Below are 14,827 nucleotides of genomic sequence, written 5' to 3'. Positions count from 1 at the left end.
TTAATTATGCCAACAAGAATTAAAGTTTTACCATAGTGATCTGTGGTATAATTTTCACAATTATTCAATAGTTTTGTTGTGTATGATTTACAAATAGAAAAATAGAGATGGCAAGACCTGAAGAAGGCTGCCTGATTCTTTTAAGTGACATATGAACAACAGAGTCAGTGTGGGGCCACTAAGCTTAACTGCCCGCTTTGCACCAGCCAATATAAATGAATGCCTAGGGTGGGAATCGAACCCACATACACCAACTCTGTTGTCCCTATATTTTTAAATGAACAAAAAATTATCAAAAATAAATTTAAAAAAATGTATAAATTGGTTAAAATTTAATTATCAATTTATACATGAAAATATTTATAGGTTGATTTTCTGTGATTCAGATGGCTACTCAGATTGTAATCTCATAGGCTCCAATGTACAGCTACATGAATAGACAGCGTAAGAGTGTTTAAAATTGCTAAGGCAGACTTTTGGGGGGAGGAAGGAGCTTAAGGCATGCTTTTTCGAGGAGCTCCATGTATGGTAAATGCGTAGTCCTTTTTTTATATAGTTTTACCCAAAGTGTTGACTTGCTAGACCCCTCCCCCTTTAAAACTCCTGGATTCTCATCCAATTTGATAGAAATCTAAACTGCTTTGAAACAAGGTTGTTTAGGTAATAACAATTATGTTTGGGAATAAAATAGAAAGGTTGCTTTAAACATGTTAAATGTTGCTGAACATTTTGTTTGAATTATCTAGAATATACATGTCATTTTGGTCTTTTGTGGATAGTTGTGTCATTGGCAATCATACCACATCTTCTTTTTTATATGTACATGTGGTTTTAATTGTGGACATTTTAAATCCATGTTAACTTATGCATGACTCTGGCCTCTGGTACAAATTAGTACATGGAATTATTCATGCAAACTCACAGAAAGATTCTTGAGATTTAAATTTCCACAGAATAATAAATAAACAAAAACATTAAACATTTTAAACAATTAACATACTAAAATTTATGATAAAACATTTAACATACTAAAATTTATGATAAAAGAGATAACAATCCATTTTTAGATCGTGAAGTTCCCTTGTCACCTACTTACAGTGTTTATATATCTCAACTTGTATTATTCTCTCGTGTATGTATACAATGTAACAATGTTTTAGATTTTAACGAGAGAAATTTATGTATTACTGAAAAATTATTACACCAGGGTTTTTTCCATATCACAACCTAGTCATTACATTTACTCAATTTTATCAGCGGTAGAAGGACATTATTTATCCAATATAGCTCAACATGCAGACTTCTTAAACGTTCAGGTATTTCACATCCAATTTTTTATGGAAATATTCTTTATAAAGCACACAGGTGTCAGTATTCACCTCAGAAACTAACAAACCTTTGAATAGACTTTTTAAGAAGGGATATAGTAACGATACTGTTATCAGGTCATTAAAGATTGCATATTTTGGCATTAATATCGATTCACTTATAGGGTCTTTGCATTGGAACTAAACACAATTATTCAAACAACAGTTGTTGGCACGACACTGGTTATGTTCTTCTCATATATGTTATGATACTAAACCCCTAACAGGAAGAATTGTGCTTGATATTCATATGATGAAATTTTCAGTCAGTTTTATTGAAGTCTGGAGCTGGCATGTCAGTTAACTGCTAGTAGTCTTTTGTTTTTTTTCTATGGTTACATCTTCTGACATCAGACTCGGACTTCTCTTGAACTGAATTTTAATGTGCGTATTGTTATGCGTTTACTTTTCAAAATTGGCTAGAGGTATAGGGAGAGGGTTGAGATCTCACTAACATAACCCCGCCGGATTTTTGCGCCTGTCCCAAGTCAGGAGCCTCTGGCCTTTGTTAGTCTTGTAATATTTTAATTTTGGTTCTTGTGTACAATTTGGAAATTAGTATGGCGTTCATTATCACTGAACTATTATATATTTGATTAGGGGCTAACTGAAGGACGCCCCCGGTTGTGTGAATTTCTCGCTACTTTGAAGACCTGTGGGTGACCTTCTGCTGTTGTTTTTTTTTCTTTGGTCAGGTTGTTGTCTTTTTGACACATTCCCCATTTCCATTCTCAATTTTAACATTTTGATAAAATAAAATAATACACTAACCCTTTGCAATGTTACTTCAACTTTTAATCTGGGGTTCCAGAAAACTTTTAAAATATCTCTTGCAGTCATATGCAGGGTATACATGGTATAGCGCTCATAGGTTTGTCTCTATAAACATGATAAAGATTTGCTAAGTTTACTCATACAGAATCCCAATATCACTCTCATTAGTATATATAGATACATGTGTGCTCAAATAACCATTTGAATTAGTCTCAAAATTGATATATTGAACTCACTTGAGTAGATCTAGCTCAAATTTTACTCATAAATGTAAGTGATCATATTTGCTCAATTTAAGATCTCATGGGTGCTCGTAGTGATTGGAAACTGATTGTATTTGCTCAAGTACTCATGTATGCGTGAACATATGTCTTATTCAAATACCTAAAATTTTACATGGATTACACAACTTAATAATTTTGGCAATACATGTACATGTGACATGTATGGCATGGTCCAAAATTATACAATACTACAACAGTTAATCTATATTTATACCTCTAAAATTGTAGGGATTCTTCAAATATATCTAGAGGCTAGTAAATGGTACGGACAACGCCACTTATTGTAATTCAGTAAATGTGATTTACCCAAATTCTGACTTTCAGTGTAAAATAAGACTCTTGCTATTACGAGCAAGAGTCAAAATTCACACTCAAAAATAGTCCATCTCTATTGGAAGAAAACTCTGAATATTACATACATGTAAAATACAATTATTTCAACCAATAATTATATATAAGAATTACTTACAAATTCATTAACAAAATCCGCTTTTTTTCTAGTCAAGGGACGTAATTATTCAAATATACTAATGCAAGTAACTAAGTCGGAGAAGGAGTGAAAATCCGAAACAGTACCTTAAAAAACAGAAAATAGTTCCAAGTGTGTCCAAGTGATCAATCTACTTGTTATTTACGAAGAAAAGAAATTTAACTTAAAAAATTGTTGAGATCTTTAAAAAAAACACAAATTGTTGCATTTAAGAATACAAAGAAAGTAACCTTATCTTTAAGGCCTTGCAGGTTCTTGTTACTCCTACCCAATCTGCTGGTATTTTCAAAATGGCTGCGGGGGACGCGGCCTGAAAAATGATTTTAATATTGTGTCAGATTAAATATTCCTGATTTTGCTACGTTAATATTATAGACAAATATGCTACAAACGGTTTAAAGATGTTACTCTAAATCAAATAATTGAAATATAATTACCTTTCTGTGTGTAATTGCGTGAATTGATTTTCTCTCGCTCGCTCTTGCTCACTTGATGAATATGCATTCGTGGTATTCATCCGCAACAACAATTTTTCGGTATATCATTGATATTGAAGATCGTTTGATTAATATACGAATATTTCTAACGACAAAACATTTTCATATTATTAATTTGCATTTAAAAAAATCAAAAAAATCTTAGTATCCATTGAAAACATGAATTTTAAAGAAGCGACAAGGAATTTTGTTCTGCACTATTGTCCGCGGGTTCATACGGTTAATTTCCCAACACTAATTATATATGCATTTCTTTGATCTTTGAAGATCTTTGAAAAGTAGGCGATGGCAATACACCCGAGGCCCCTCAGGGGCTTCTGATGTAAAAATCAGTTGGAAATTCACCAGAACGCCACTGCTAACAAAAAAAACACCCCAGTAACAAAACGAAGAAAAATTCAACAACTAAGTCAAGGTACATAAGAGTAATCGCCGTTACAGCACGCTATAGTCAATTAAAGCTAATTCCAATTAATAACTTAACCAGATTTCCCCCATACTGTCAACAGTAACGAATCAAACATTTATAAATTTATTTCATTGCCGTAATGTCTTTGACACAACGAGTGTTTCCTGTATCATTTATGTGTCAATTTGAATGACTTTTATGCAGTTGTAACATAAATTGAATTTTTCCTTTGATGTTTTAATGAAATAATTTGCTTAAAAAGAGTGTTGAGGGAAAATCATGGTATATTATATGCAAATTTATGTTGTACCATACTTTGCTAATTAAATATGCAACTCACTAGAGTCCAAAGGAAAGAAGGCGGAGCTTAGTTATGGTACAACGTATTCATTTTCATGTTATTACATGGCTGAAGCTCCGCCCTCTTTTTTTTTTTAAAGGTTTCCGCCTCTGAAATATTGAGGAAACTGAAACACAGAAAAGGTCAAGATTTTCATTCGTTTTCATTTCATAAAAAAATACGAAAAATTTCTACTTTCAGTTCTGAAAAAACATAAAATGTAAAACTACAATGTAGTATCATTTCCTTTGCGGAAATTCAATAATAGACCACTTTCGAGTTCATCTGTCACCGGCAAAAACTCGTCAATTATGTACGCCTTTATGACGTCATTTACCAGATAGAGGGGCTCGCCTGTATCCCTGCACTATTTACGTTCATCAAGTGTCTTAGTGATCGTCTTTGTGCAGGATAAACTAGAAATAATGGTTGCTCTGTAGGTACTTACTGACAATTCCCTAATGACAGCAGTGTTGACTGTCTATTTTCAGAATTCAATTTGCCGAATAATTCGTACAATATAGAATTATAATTTTCCAACCACTCGCTCAACATTGGTAGGGAAGTGACGACGCCCCTAAACGCACAGATGACGGTGATAAAGGCGCGTATAAATGACGAGTTTTTTCCGGTGACGGATGAACTCGAAAGTGGTCTAATACGATTCAAAAAGGGGGGTAGCTATAGAAAAAGGAATAAATATCGAATACAAAAATTTGTGAAAAAAAAACATGATTCTTTCTGCGATCAAATAGGGGAACGTACACTATCTACGGCCCTTGAATCCGCCACTGTTTAGTGTTTTATTATTAACATTGTGATTAAATTCTATAAATAATCTAATAATCGAATTAATAAAACGACGGAAGAAGCGCTTCAGCAGTTGGTACGAAACCTTTAAATGTACAAATATGCATTTTTCAATGACATGAACAACCAGTAAAATATGATTAAAATGTATGATACCTTGAAAACTAACAAAAAAAAACAACAAATCTTACCTTCATTAGAATAATTATTTAATCCTTGTCACTTGAATCCGACATTTTTGTTCACTTTCTGGTGAAATAATAAAATTACCTGCGCATACGATCATATACGGGGCGCAAAACTAAAAATCGGAAAAATCTAACATTTTCTTTACTTTCTGCAAATTCTAGGGCTCTATTAAATGAAATACGCCGCAGAAGAACATACATGTACCTGAGACATGTACACTAGGCGCAAAAGTGACTTGCGCGAGCTTCTATTTCATTGGATTAAACTGTAACGTGATCAATTTCCAATAATTTAGTTCAAGGTCTTCAAGCTGTCAATCATTTTATCTATATTACAAATTTTATATACCATGTGTCTTACTCATTAACATATTTAAACAAACTTATCCTTCTGATTCGTTTGTTTAAATATTTTAACTCGTAATAACCATGGTATATATAGTACATAATCATATTCAAAGATCTCCAAAGCTTTGTCTAGCTATTGCTTAATACGGAAAACACGAATATTTAAATTCAGAAATGTACTAAATTCAATAGAAGGTAAAACATAAAGGTATTAGTACTTTGGGTAAATTTGTAAAATAAAATTGTACAAGTACCAAGCCTACACATTTGAGGATCGGAGATTTGTGAGAAGCAAGAAAGCGGACTTCGTATTTTCAAACTCAGTAAATTAACTACACTGGTGATGACCATGTTTTCCGGTACATGATCCTTACTTGTGTTCCATTGGCAAAGCAAAAAAAAAAAAAAAAAACAATCGGCAAAATTCACCAAGACTCGCATTGGTTGGATTGATTGAAGTCCATGCAGCACCAATCAGTTAACGCAAACGTTCCCACATGATATCTAACGTCAAAACGTCATAAACCTCTCTGGCAACCTTGTATCAGATTAGAACGTTGCTATCTATCTGACTGCTGCTTTTATACGCCTGAATATCTGAAATTGAATTTTGAAAGTTTTGTGAAGATTGTTGGAATCTCATTGTAAGGTAAGACTATTTATTTTTGTTTTAAGCGTTATTTTCCGCAGTAAGGCAAATCCCAAAGTAAATTTAGCGAACATAATTGATGTATGTGTCTTCCTGTGAACTATTGAAAAAGTTTTTTTGTTTCTTCAACCTCAATTTTACACAACTTTTCAATTTGGGACTGATTTTTGTTCCTTACGCAAGTACAATTAGTATATTATTCCGATCTTCCAAATTAACAGCCAGGCTACAAAGTAAGAATAACTGAACTTTTTTAATATTGGCTGTTTGCAAGAATCATTAACATAAAACAATCTTCAAACGGTAAAAAAGGCTCTTGTATGTCAAAAAAGAAAAAGCAGCAATTTCACCGCTGCATACAGTGTTATTTTTTTTATTTATTTATGTTTGGTTATAGTTTTTTTTTATCAATATATGTAAAATTGTGTACAATTGGCTTGTAAGTTCATCATAAACATATAAAACAATTTTAATGTTAATTGAAGACATTCAAATGTAAAAAAATGACATAAGTTATATAAGCACAGAAAATACTATTTGAAATCTAAAAAACACTTTATACAAATCGTGCGGCCGCAGCGCTTTTCTGAATTTACTTTCCCTAGTTATGCTCAAATGTATCATGGATGTTTAAACACAGAGATACGTTGGAGGCAACATAACCCTAATAAACCTTTAAAATGGAAAAATGTATCCGACCGAGGTCAACTTTGCCTGAACCGGCCTTGTAAACTTGCTATTGGTGTTATAAGAACAGGGATCATGTACAGTTAAACCTCGACCATTATAGAAACTATGTCACATGATCTTTGACGTCTAAACGTCATAATTCTAATATATCTTTGGCAACGTCGTTAGTTTGTTAACTTGCCTTCATCAGTGTACACGCTTTTTAAAGATTTTAAACTAATATAACCATTTGTCCGAGTTTCAGCGATCGAGAACAACTTGGTAAGTTTATGTTCATACATGAAATACTCATTGATATATTATTGCATGAACGAGCAATAGGTTGGATGAGACAAACAATGAGTTCTTTGATCAGAGGAAAAAATAAAAAAAGAGAGAGATAGGATGAGAAGGTGAGAGATTTAATTACGACAAAATTATTCAAATTGTATGAAAAATAACCGAATGTAACAGCTTTACTGTAATATTTGCACTTTTTTTCAGAATAGAAATGGAGACCGATACTAGCAGTCTTGAATGGAATATCCGTAGTTTAATGGTGTCATTATTTCAAGTTGCTTTCAGGTAAGTACTGACTACCATCATCATGACATATGTTCGCACTGTTAGTTATACTAGATTGCAATTTATTCTAGAATGTTATAAGAACTATTGAGTATTGGCTAAGATTTTAACACTTCAAAAATGTATATAACTTCAAATAATAAAAAATGTGAGACATCCACATTTTCTAATTTTAAAAAAAGTATAACATTCAGCGTGTCTGACTCTTCTTTCTTGAGACTTTCCTCTTCACTTTTCGTGTATTTTATTGAATGGAGTATGATAACTTTCCTTAAGGTAACGGCGTGACATAAATTCTTAATGATCCTTGCTTTCATTTTCAGTGAAATAGAAGCTAACATTATGTCTGGCGCACAAATAGATAATGGTATCGAGACTGAAATACCACTGAAGAACAATGAAGAAGATACAACAGACGACGACGAATGCGCTGCTTTTTACAAATCCGTCAGAGATGCTGAATATAATAGACTTGTTGACGCATATGCCAGAGAAAAGATAATCCAGGAAGAAAAGGAGAGGAATAGGTTAGCAAGAGACCAAGAAGAGATAATTTTAACCAAAGAAATAGCAGACGACGATGAATGTGCTGCTTTTTACAAATCCGTCAGAGATGCTGAATACAAGAAACTTGTTGATGCATATGCCAGAGAAAAGATAATCCAGGAAGAAAAGGAGAGGAATAAGTTAGCAAGAGACCAAGAAGAGATAATTTTAACCAAAGAAATAGCAGACGACGATGAATGTGCTGCTTTTTAAAAATCCGTCAGAGAAGCTGAATACAACAAACTTGTTGACGCATATGCCAGAGAAAAGATAATCCAGGAAGAAAAGGAGAGAAATAGGTTAGCAAGAGACCAAGAAGAGATAATTTTAACCAAAGAAATAGCAGACGACGATGAATGTGCTGCTTTTTACAAATCCGTCAGAGATGCTGAATACAACAAACTAGTTGACGCATATGCCAAAGAGAAAACAATCAAAGAAGAAAAGGAGAAAAATAGGTTAGCAAGAGACCAAGAGAAGACAGAGAAGCAATTTGAAGAATTCTGGAAACCAGCCACCGACCTTGACTCACTGCGGCGTGTTTCCCATGAGGTATTAAGTTATTAACAACAATTTTTTTTAAATGCGTTTGAGTAATTGGTGATAAAGAACTTGGCATTTAAAAACTATAGGACTATAGGTACAGCAGTGTTTATATTTGTGTGCAATTTATGGTATCCGTGTTTATATTAAAAATAATTACACTTTCGTAGAAGCAACCCTCCAATCAATCAGTAGCTCTTAAACTTTCCTTCATTTTTAATAAAAAAAATTATTTAAATGACCTGCTTCAATATTTTGCGTAGATAGCAATAGTTTACGTAATTTCATATATTTATATATATATTTTTTTCTTGACAGGCAAGAGATAATATAGAGAAGCATTGGATTTCACAACAAGATCTGTGTCTTAAAGAGGAACAAACGGAGAATAGAAAACAAGGACCCTTCCTTTCACCGGCGAAAGAAGAAAGAATAAACTCATTTGTAAGAGAACAGCATAACAATTACCAAAGCTTCCAAATGACAGACACGTGGAATGTAGCAATCGACAGTAAGCACATAGAGAAATTCACCCCTATAACAAAACTATAATTGAGATTTAAAAAAAGGTCGAGGAACACGTATGGAAATATAAACAAACGTCACTAAAAGGAAAACAATCCTAACAAATCAAACATGATAATTGTTTTCGATGTTAACCCAATATAAAACCAATATTTTTTTTTAATTTTATGTTGATTAAAAATAACGTAGTGCCCAAGTGTAAACATGGCCTCTGTTTCATATTTGAAAATTAAAAAAAGTTAAACAAAATTTTAAGAGCTTTTGAAACCAAAAATTAAAACGACATTAAAGTATATAATATAATTACGAAACTTACCGTAATAATGAGTTTGTCGTTAGCGACACAAGCAATCGTTGGTGTTGCAACAGTAATAAGGTGTGTTTTTCAATTCTCAAGTTTATATTTGAGAAACATTTTTGCTTTGTTTTTCAGAAGAACTGGACGGATCTGTAGTAAGTGAAACTGTTCCAAATAAAAGGGGATATCTTCAACGGATAGCCGATATAGTATTTAAGGTAAATTATATTGATATTTATAAAAAAAAATATTTCGGTAAAAGATAATAATATATCTTTCACCATTGATTCACATACTAGTATACAGGTGAAATTCTGACTATAAGCCTAAGTTGAAACAAAATGTAAAAAATAACAATAAACGAATATTGTTTTCCCTTTGTATCACCCAGGGTGGTCTTTCATAACAGAAACCCCTAATTTTTTATATCATGACTGTTTTAAAAGAACCTAATAAAATTAACACTTAATTTTTCAGAGAAACAAGCCTTCAACAAAAGACATCATTGATAAACAGCTTGCTTTAAAGGAGGAACTAAAGTTAGATTTGTCGACATTGGATGACGAAATAGAGGATGAAGGTAAATTAAATCCGAAATCCCCCTTTTCTATCTAACTTAGTTTTCATTTTTTAACCTTAGTGTCCTTGGTGGCTTTTCGGTTCATTATGAATCTTGCCAGATGCTGGATATCAACACTAATAGTTCAGTGTCACTCATTTTTGTACGTAAAACTTATAAAAAAAAACATCACTGAAATTTTGAATACCAGTACAAATTGTTTGTTTCATAATATTACAATTATGTGCTCAACTTGCACACCCAAAGTAGTTCTACTATGATTGATAATGAGCTTGTAATTGAAGTTTGGCTTTATAAATATTTTGATTTGAGCGTCACTGCTGAGTCTTATGTAGACGAAACGCTCGTCTGGTGTACTAAATTATCATCCTGGTACCATTAATAACTATTAAAAGGCTTTAGGCGAGACTAAAAAAAATGTCTGACTCTCACCGTTCCTCTGTTAATAAAGTTCCATTTTCTTTTAGATATACCAGACACATCAAGGACATCAGACAGTGAATGGTTCAGTATTAGTTTAAGTGACACAGAAGAAACTCCAAGACCACATTTAAGGCCATTCTTTTCATCAGTATTAGAAGACACACATGTTTCAACGATTACTAGTAAAACAAAAGATTCTGCAATAGAAATAGAAGTTGACTTTCAATCCAAACCTAACAGTGGATTCACGAGCTTTCGACAGTGGTTCTGTCAACTATTTTGTTGTCATAGCAAACCTGATGAAGATTTTGAACATTGATTATAACTATTTTCGTTTATTGTTTATTTAATAAATATTTTATTTTTGTTTAATATTATATTTTAATTATTCAAGTATTCAACATTTGAACATCATAATGAAATTGGCGATGAACCTGAAAGTAAAGTAAACCTGAGACTACTATACGTAAAGCTATCGCCGTGTCATAGGTTTCCGTATCACCAGACATCCATATTTCATCGGTTTCGATTTCACACGCGTATATTGTGGTGTTTTTCGGTTTCTATAAGGAACCACAACAACAGTCACTTCCATTTATTTTCTGAATGAGGTCTGCCAGACTTGGTCGCTTATTGTCTGAATGAGGTCTGCCAGACTTGGTCGGTTATTGTCTGAATGAGGTCTGCCAGACTTGGTCGGTTATTGTCTGAATGAGGTCTGCCAGACTTGGTCGGTTATTGTCTGAATGAGGTCTGCCAGACTTGGTCGGTTATTGTCTGAATGATGTCTGCCAGACTTGGGCGGTAATTGTTTATGAGGTCTGCCAGACCTCATTGTTTTATTATGACTTTAAATGAAGTCTGTTGGACTTTTTCTGTTTTATTGTTTTAATGAAGTCTTTCAGACTTGTTCCGTTTATTGTCTGAATGAGGTCTGCTAGACTTGTTCGGATATTATTTTTATGAGTTCTGCCAGATTTTATTGGTTAAACTTGTTCCGTAGTTAAGATCATTACGAACGTGGAATTAGTACTTCATTTTAAGACATAATTTACAGAATAATGTAGTGCTGATCAAAGATAACAAATTAAACAAGAGGCTCTCAAGAGTCTGAATCGCTCACCTTAATTCTTTTGGTTAAATCTCTCATCAATGATTATTTTGGCTTTTCAATTTATTTAAATGTTTTTTGGATCGTCCTATTTTCTTCAAAAGCCAAAAAAAATAATCATTTCTCCTATGTTCTATTTTAGCCATAGTAGCTATGTTTCTTGACATACAAGGAAATAAAATATAAAATTTATACTAGATACTCTGAAACTCATTTAGCCTAAGTTTGGCTGAAATTGATACAACAGTTTCAAAGGAGAAGATTTTTTAAAGTAAGTCAACATGATGAACAAATTGTGAAAAAAGTCTTTAAAGGGCAATAACTCCTTAAGGGGTCAATTGACAATTTTGGTCAAATTGACTTAATTGAAGATCTTACTTTGCTAAACATTATTGCTGTTTACAGTTTATTTCTATCTAATTATATTCAAGATAATAAACAAAAACAGCAAAATTTCCTTAAAATTATCAATTCAGGGGCAGCAACCCAACAACAGGTTGTCTGATTCATCTGAAAATTTCAGGGCAGATAGATCTTGACCTGATAAACAATATTACCCATGTCAGATTTGCTCTAAATGCTTTTGGTTTTTGAGTTATAAGCCAAAAACTGCATTTGACCCCTATGTTCTATTTTTAGCAATGGCGACCATGTTTGTTGATAGATCATAACTTCGGATACAATTTACAAACTAGATACCCTAAGGAACATACAGTTAAAGTTTGGAAGTATTTTGCCCAGTAGTTTCAGAGAAGAAGATTTTTGTAAAAGACAACTAAGATTTACGAAAAATGGTTAAAAATTGACTATAAAGGGCAATAACTCCTAAAGGGGTCAACTGACCATTTCCGTCATGTTGACTTATTTGTAAATCTTACTTTGCTGAACATTATTCCTCTTTACAGTTTATCTCTATCTATAATAATATTCAAGATAATAACCAAAAACAGCAAAATTTCCTTAAAATTACCAATTCAGGGGCAGCAACCCAACAACGGGTTGTATGATTCATCTGAAAATTTCAGGGGAGATAGATCTTGACCTGATAAACAATATTACCCCATGTCAGATTTGCTCTAAATGCTTTGGTTTTTGAGTTATAAGCCAAAAACTGCATTTGACCCCTATGTTCTATTTTTAGCAATGGTGACCATGTTTGTTGATAGATCATAACTTCGGATACAATTTATAAATTAGATACCCTAAGGAACATTCAGTTAAAGTTTGAAAGTATTTGGCCCAGTAGTTTCAGAGGAGAAGATTCTTGAAATAGTTTACGACGACAGACGACGGACGACAGACGACAGACGACAGACGACGGACGACAGACGACAGACGACGGACGACGACGGACGCCAAGTGATGGCATAAGCTCACTTGTCCCTTCGGGACAGGTGAGCTAAAAAAGGTAGCTCAGAGACACTTAAAAATCAGTTAACTTGTTTAAGAACACCATTAGACGTGTCACGTCTCGTCACGTAGGACATCTATTATTCCAAGGTCAGATGACATCAGATGACAATTGATAAAACTGCTGTCATACAAACAATGATGATATACTTTTAAACTTCTGCTTACAATTGACTGTAACATGGTAAACCATGCAAGGGTACATTTAAACTGAACATGTTCGCCCAGGCACTATTAATTCAACTGCAGAGAGATACACATTTACATTGCAAATGGTTACAAAAAAATATTTCATAATGATCTTTCAGGGCAGTTTCAACTCCGCCACCGATAAACGATGACCACCACGATATATCCCATTGTGTTGAAACACCAACAATCAGTCAATAAATGCATGGTAACTTTCTAATAACGATACAGGTATCAGGTGAAATATGTGAATGATAAATCCTTTATATGTTGGTCCCAGCAAGGATCCACAAGTATGATGACGCCGGGGCCGGATTGCATGACCATTTATTCCACTTAACAATGGTGTTTTAGTTCAATAAAATGGACACCACACATCAATGAATTCCGAAAAATACAAATGAACCAAAGTTTTAAAAAAATCATACAAGAGCAACACTGGTGTAGAGATTGTCGACGAAATAGGCGCAAAAATGCAGAAATAAAAATATATATACATCTAGAAATTGATATTGATTGTATGTTAACTTCACAACAAAAGAGATTACTCCAGTTTCATCGTTGTAAACTTTCATTACTAGGACCATGCAGCAATATTCCAGCAGCACCCGCTTATATATGAAGTGTATCTCTCACAGTTGTTGCGTTATCACCGAATGTGACCTTGACAGATGTTTTATTTGTTTAAAAAATAAGACGGTGGCAACCGTGACTAAGTTAGAAATGGTAACCCTTCCAGAGCTCGTGGATTAACATCCTGTTTTGGTTGGAATCGTGTTGCACAGTAATCCGCTTTTCTTTTTTGTGTTCTACAGTTTATGTTGTGTGTTTTTTTTTTATCTTTTGCCTGTCTTACGCGTATTCCATTGGCTACTTTGTTTTGCTGCCGGCGGTCAATTGGTCATTTACAATGACAAGGAGACACATTTACAGTGATTACGGATAAAAATGTTATGATGACACAAGAATTGATAAAAGTTGGTGTCAATCTGACACGTGGATATACATAAATATTGACAATCATTTCGTGGACCGTTTATTTTCGCTAAAGTGAACAAAAAACCTGTGACTTTAAGTACTTTGAAGCATTAAACATATCCAAAATAGGCGGTTTTTATAATTTTGCGATTGATTCAGGTTAACTTACTAGTAATTTGTTATATATATACTGACAGCCCGTAACGTCCGTAATATAAAGACTACTAAACAAAAAGACCATAATTTGACCTTCAGACACGTCAGATATTCCTTTACCAGGTTAACCAAAAGAAGTGAAATTAGATTTATTTTCCATTATTGAATAAAAAAAATGATATTATTTTTGGTATGGAAAGTATCATCTATCTGAATAGCCAAAACAAAACGAAAAAAGCATCAACAACAACAACAAACACTCTACAAATTAACAACATCTATTCTCTGATCATCAGTTCCATATGCGAATATGTGATATAAAAGAATACAATCTCAGGGATATCAATAGTTATATTGAGGTAATTGCCCTTTTGCCTGACCTTTTAATAAAGATATTTGTATGCGATTTAGACAAAACTAATGTGTCATTAATTGTCTGTAAAGACGCCAGCTACCAATCAATCATCTCAAGTTATACAAACATTTATATTGCAGATGGTGTGAAAGCTGATTTTGTTTTCTTTATTTATTTCCTATTCTTTGTACTTTGAACATGCATGTTATTAATATTTTGGGCTATTGTCTGTTTTGTTTTGTTTTGTTTTGTTTTGTTTTGTTTTGTTTTGTTTTGTTTTGTTTTGTTTTGTTTTGTTTTTGT

The 14,827-nt window shown here is 33.1% G+C and overlaps 2 protein-coding genes across 2 annotated transcripts; both read left to right on the top strand.

Moving 5' to 3' along the window:
• Window positions 1–7,312: 7,312 nt before the first annotated feature.
• On the top strand, window positions 7,313–8,401 carry LOC134709364 (uncharacterized). Its single transcript, XM_063569532.1, has 2 exons — window positions 7,313–7,410; window positions 7,734–8,401. Exons 1-2 carry the CDS (start codon window positions 7,337–7,339, stop codon window positions 8,167–8,169), a joined length of 510 nt encoding a protein of 169 aa, XP_063425602.1. The 5' UTR covers window positions 7,313–7,336; the 3' UTR covers window positions 8,170–8,401.
• Window positions 8,402–8,870: 469 nt separating this feature from the next.
• LOC134709362 (uncharacterized) lies at window positions 8,871–10,697 on the top strand. Its single transcript, XM_063569531.1, has 4 exons — window positions 8,871–9,010; window positions 9,458–9,540; window positions 9,800–9,902; window positions 10,370–10,697. The coding sequence occupies exons 1-4, from the start codon at window positions 8,980–8,982 to the stop codon at window positions 10,642–10,644; spliced, it is 492 nt and encodes a 163-aa protein (XP_063425601.1). The 5' UTR covers window positions 8,871–8,979; the 3' UTR covers window positions 10,645–10,697.
• Window positions 10,698–14,827: the final 4,130 nt, after the last annotated feature.

This window comes from Mytilus trossulus, chromosome 3, assembly GCF_036588685.1.
Source record: "Mytilus trossulus isolate FHL-02 chromosome 3, PNRI_Mtr1.1.1.hap1, whole genome shotgun sequence".
In the NCBI taxonomy this organism is placed as follows: domain Eukaryota; kingdom Metazoa; phylum Mollusca; class Bivalvia; order Mytilida; family Mytilidae; genus Mytilus; species Mytilus trossulus.
This window is presented reverse-complemented; position numbering and strand designations above follow the sequence as displayed.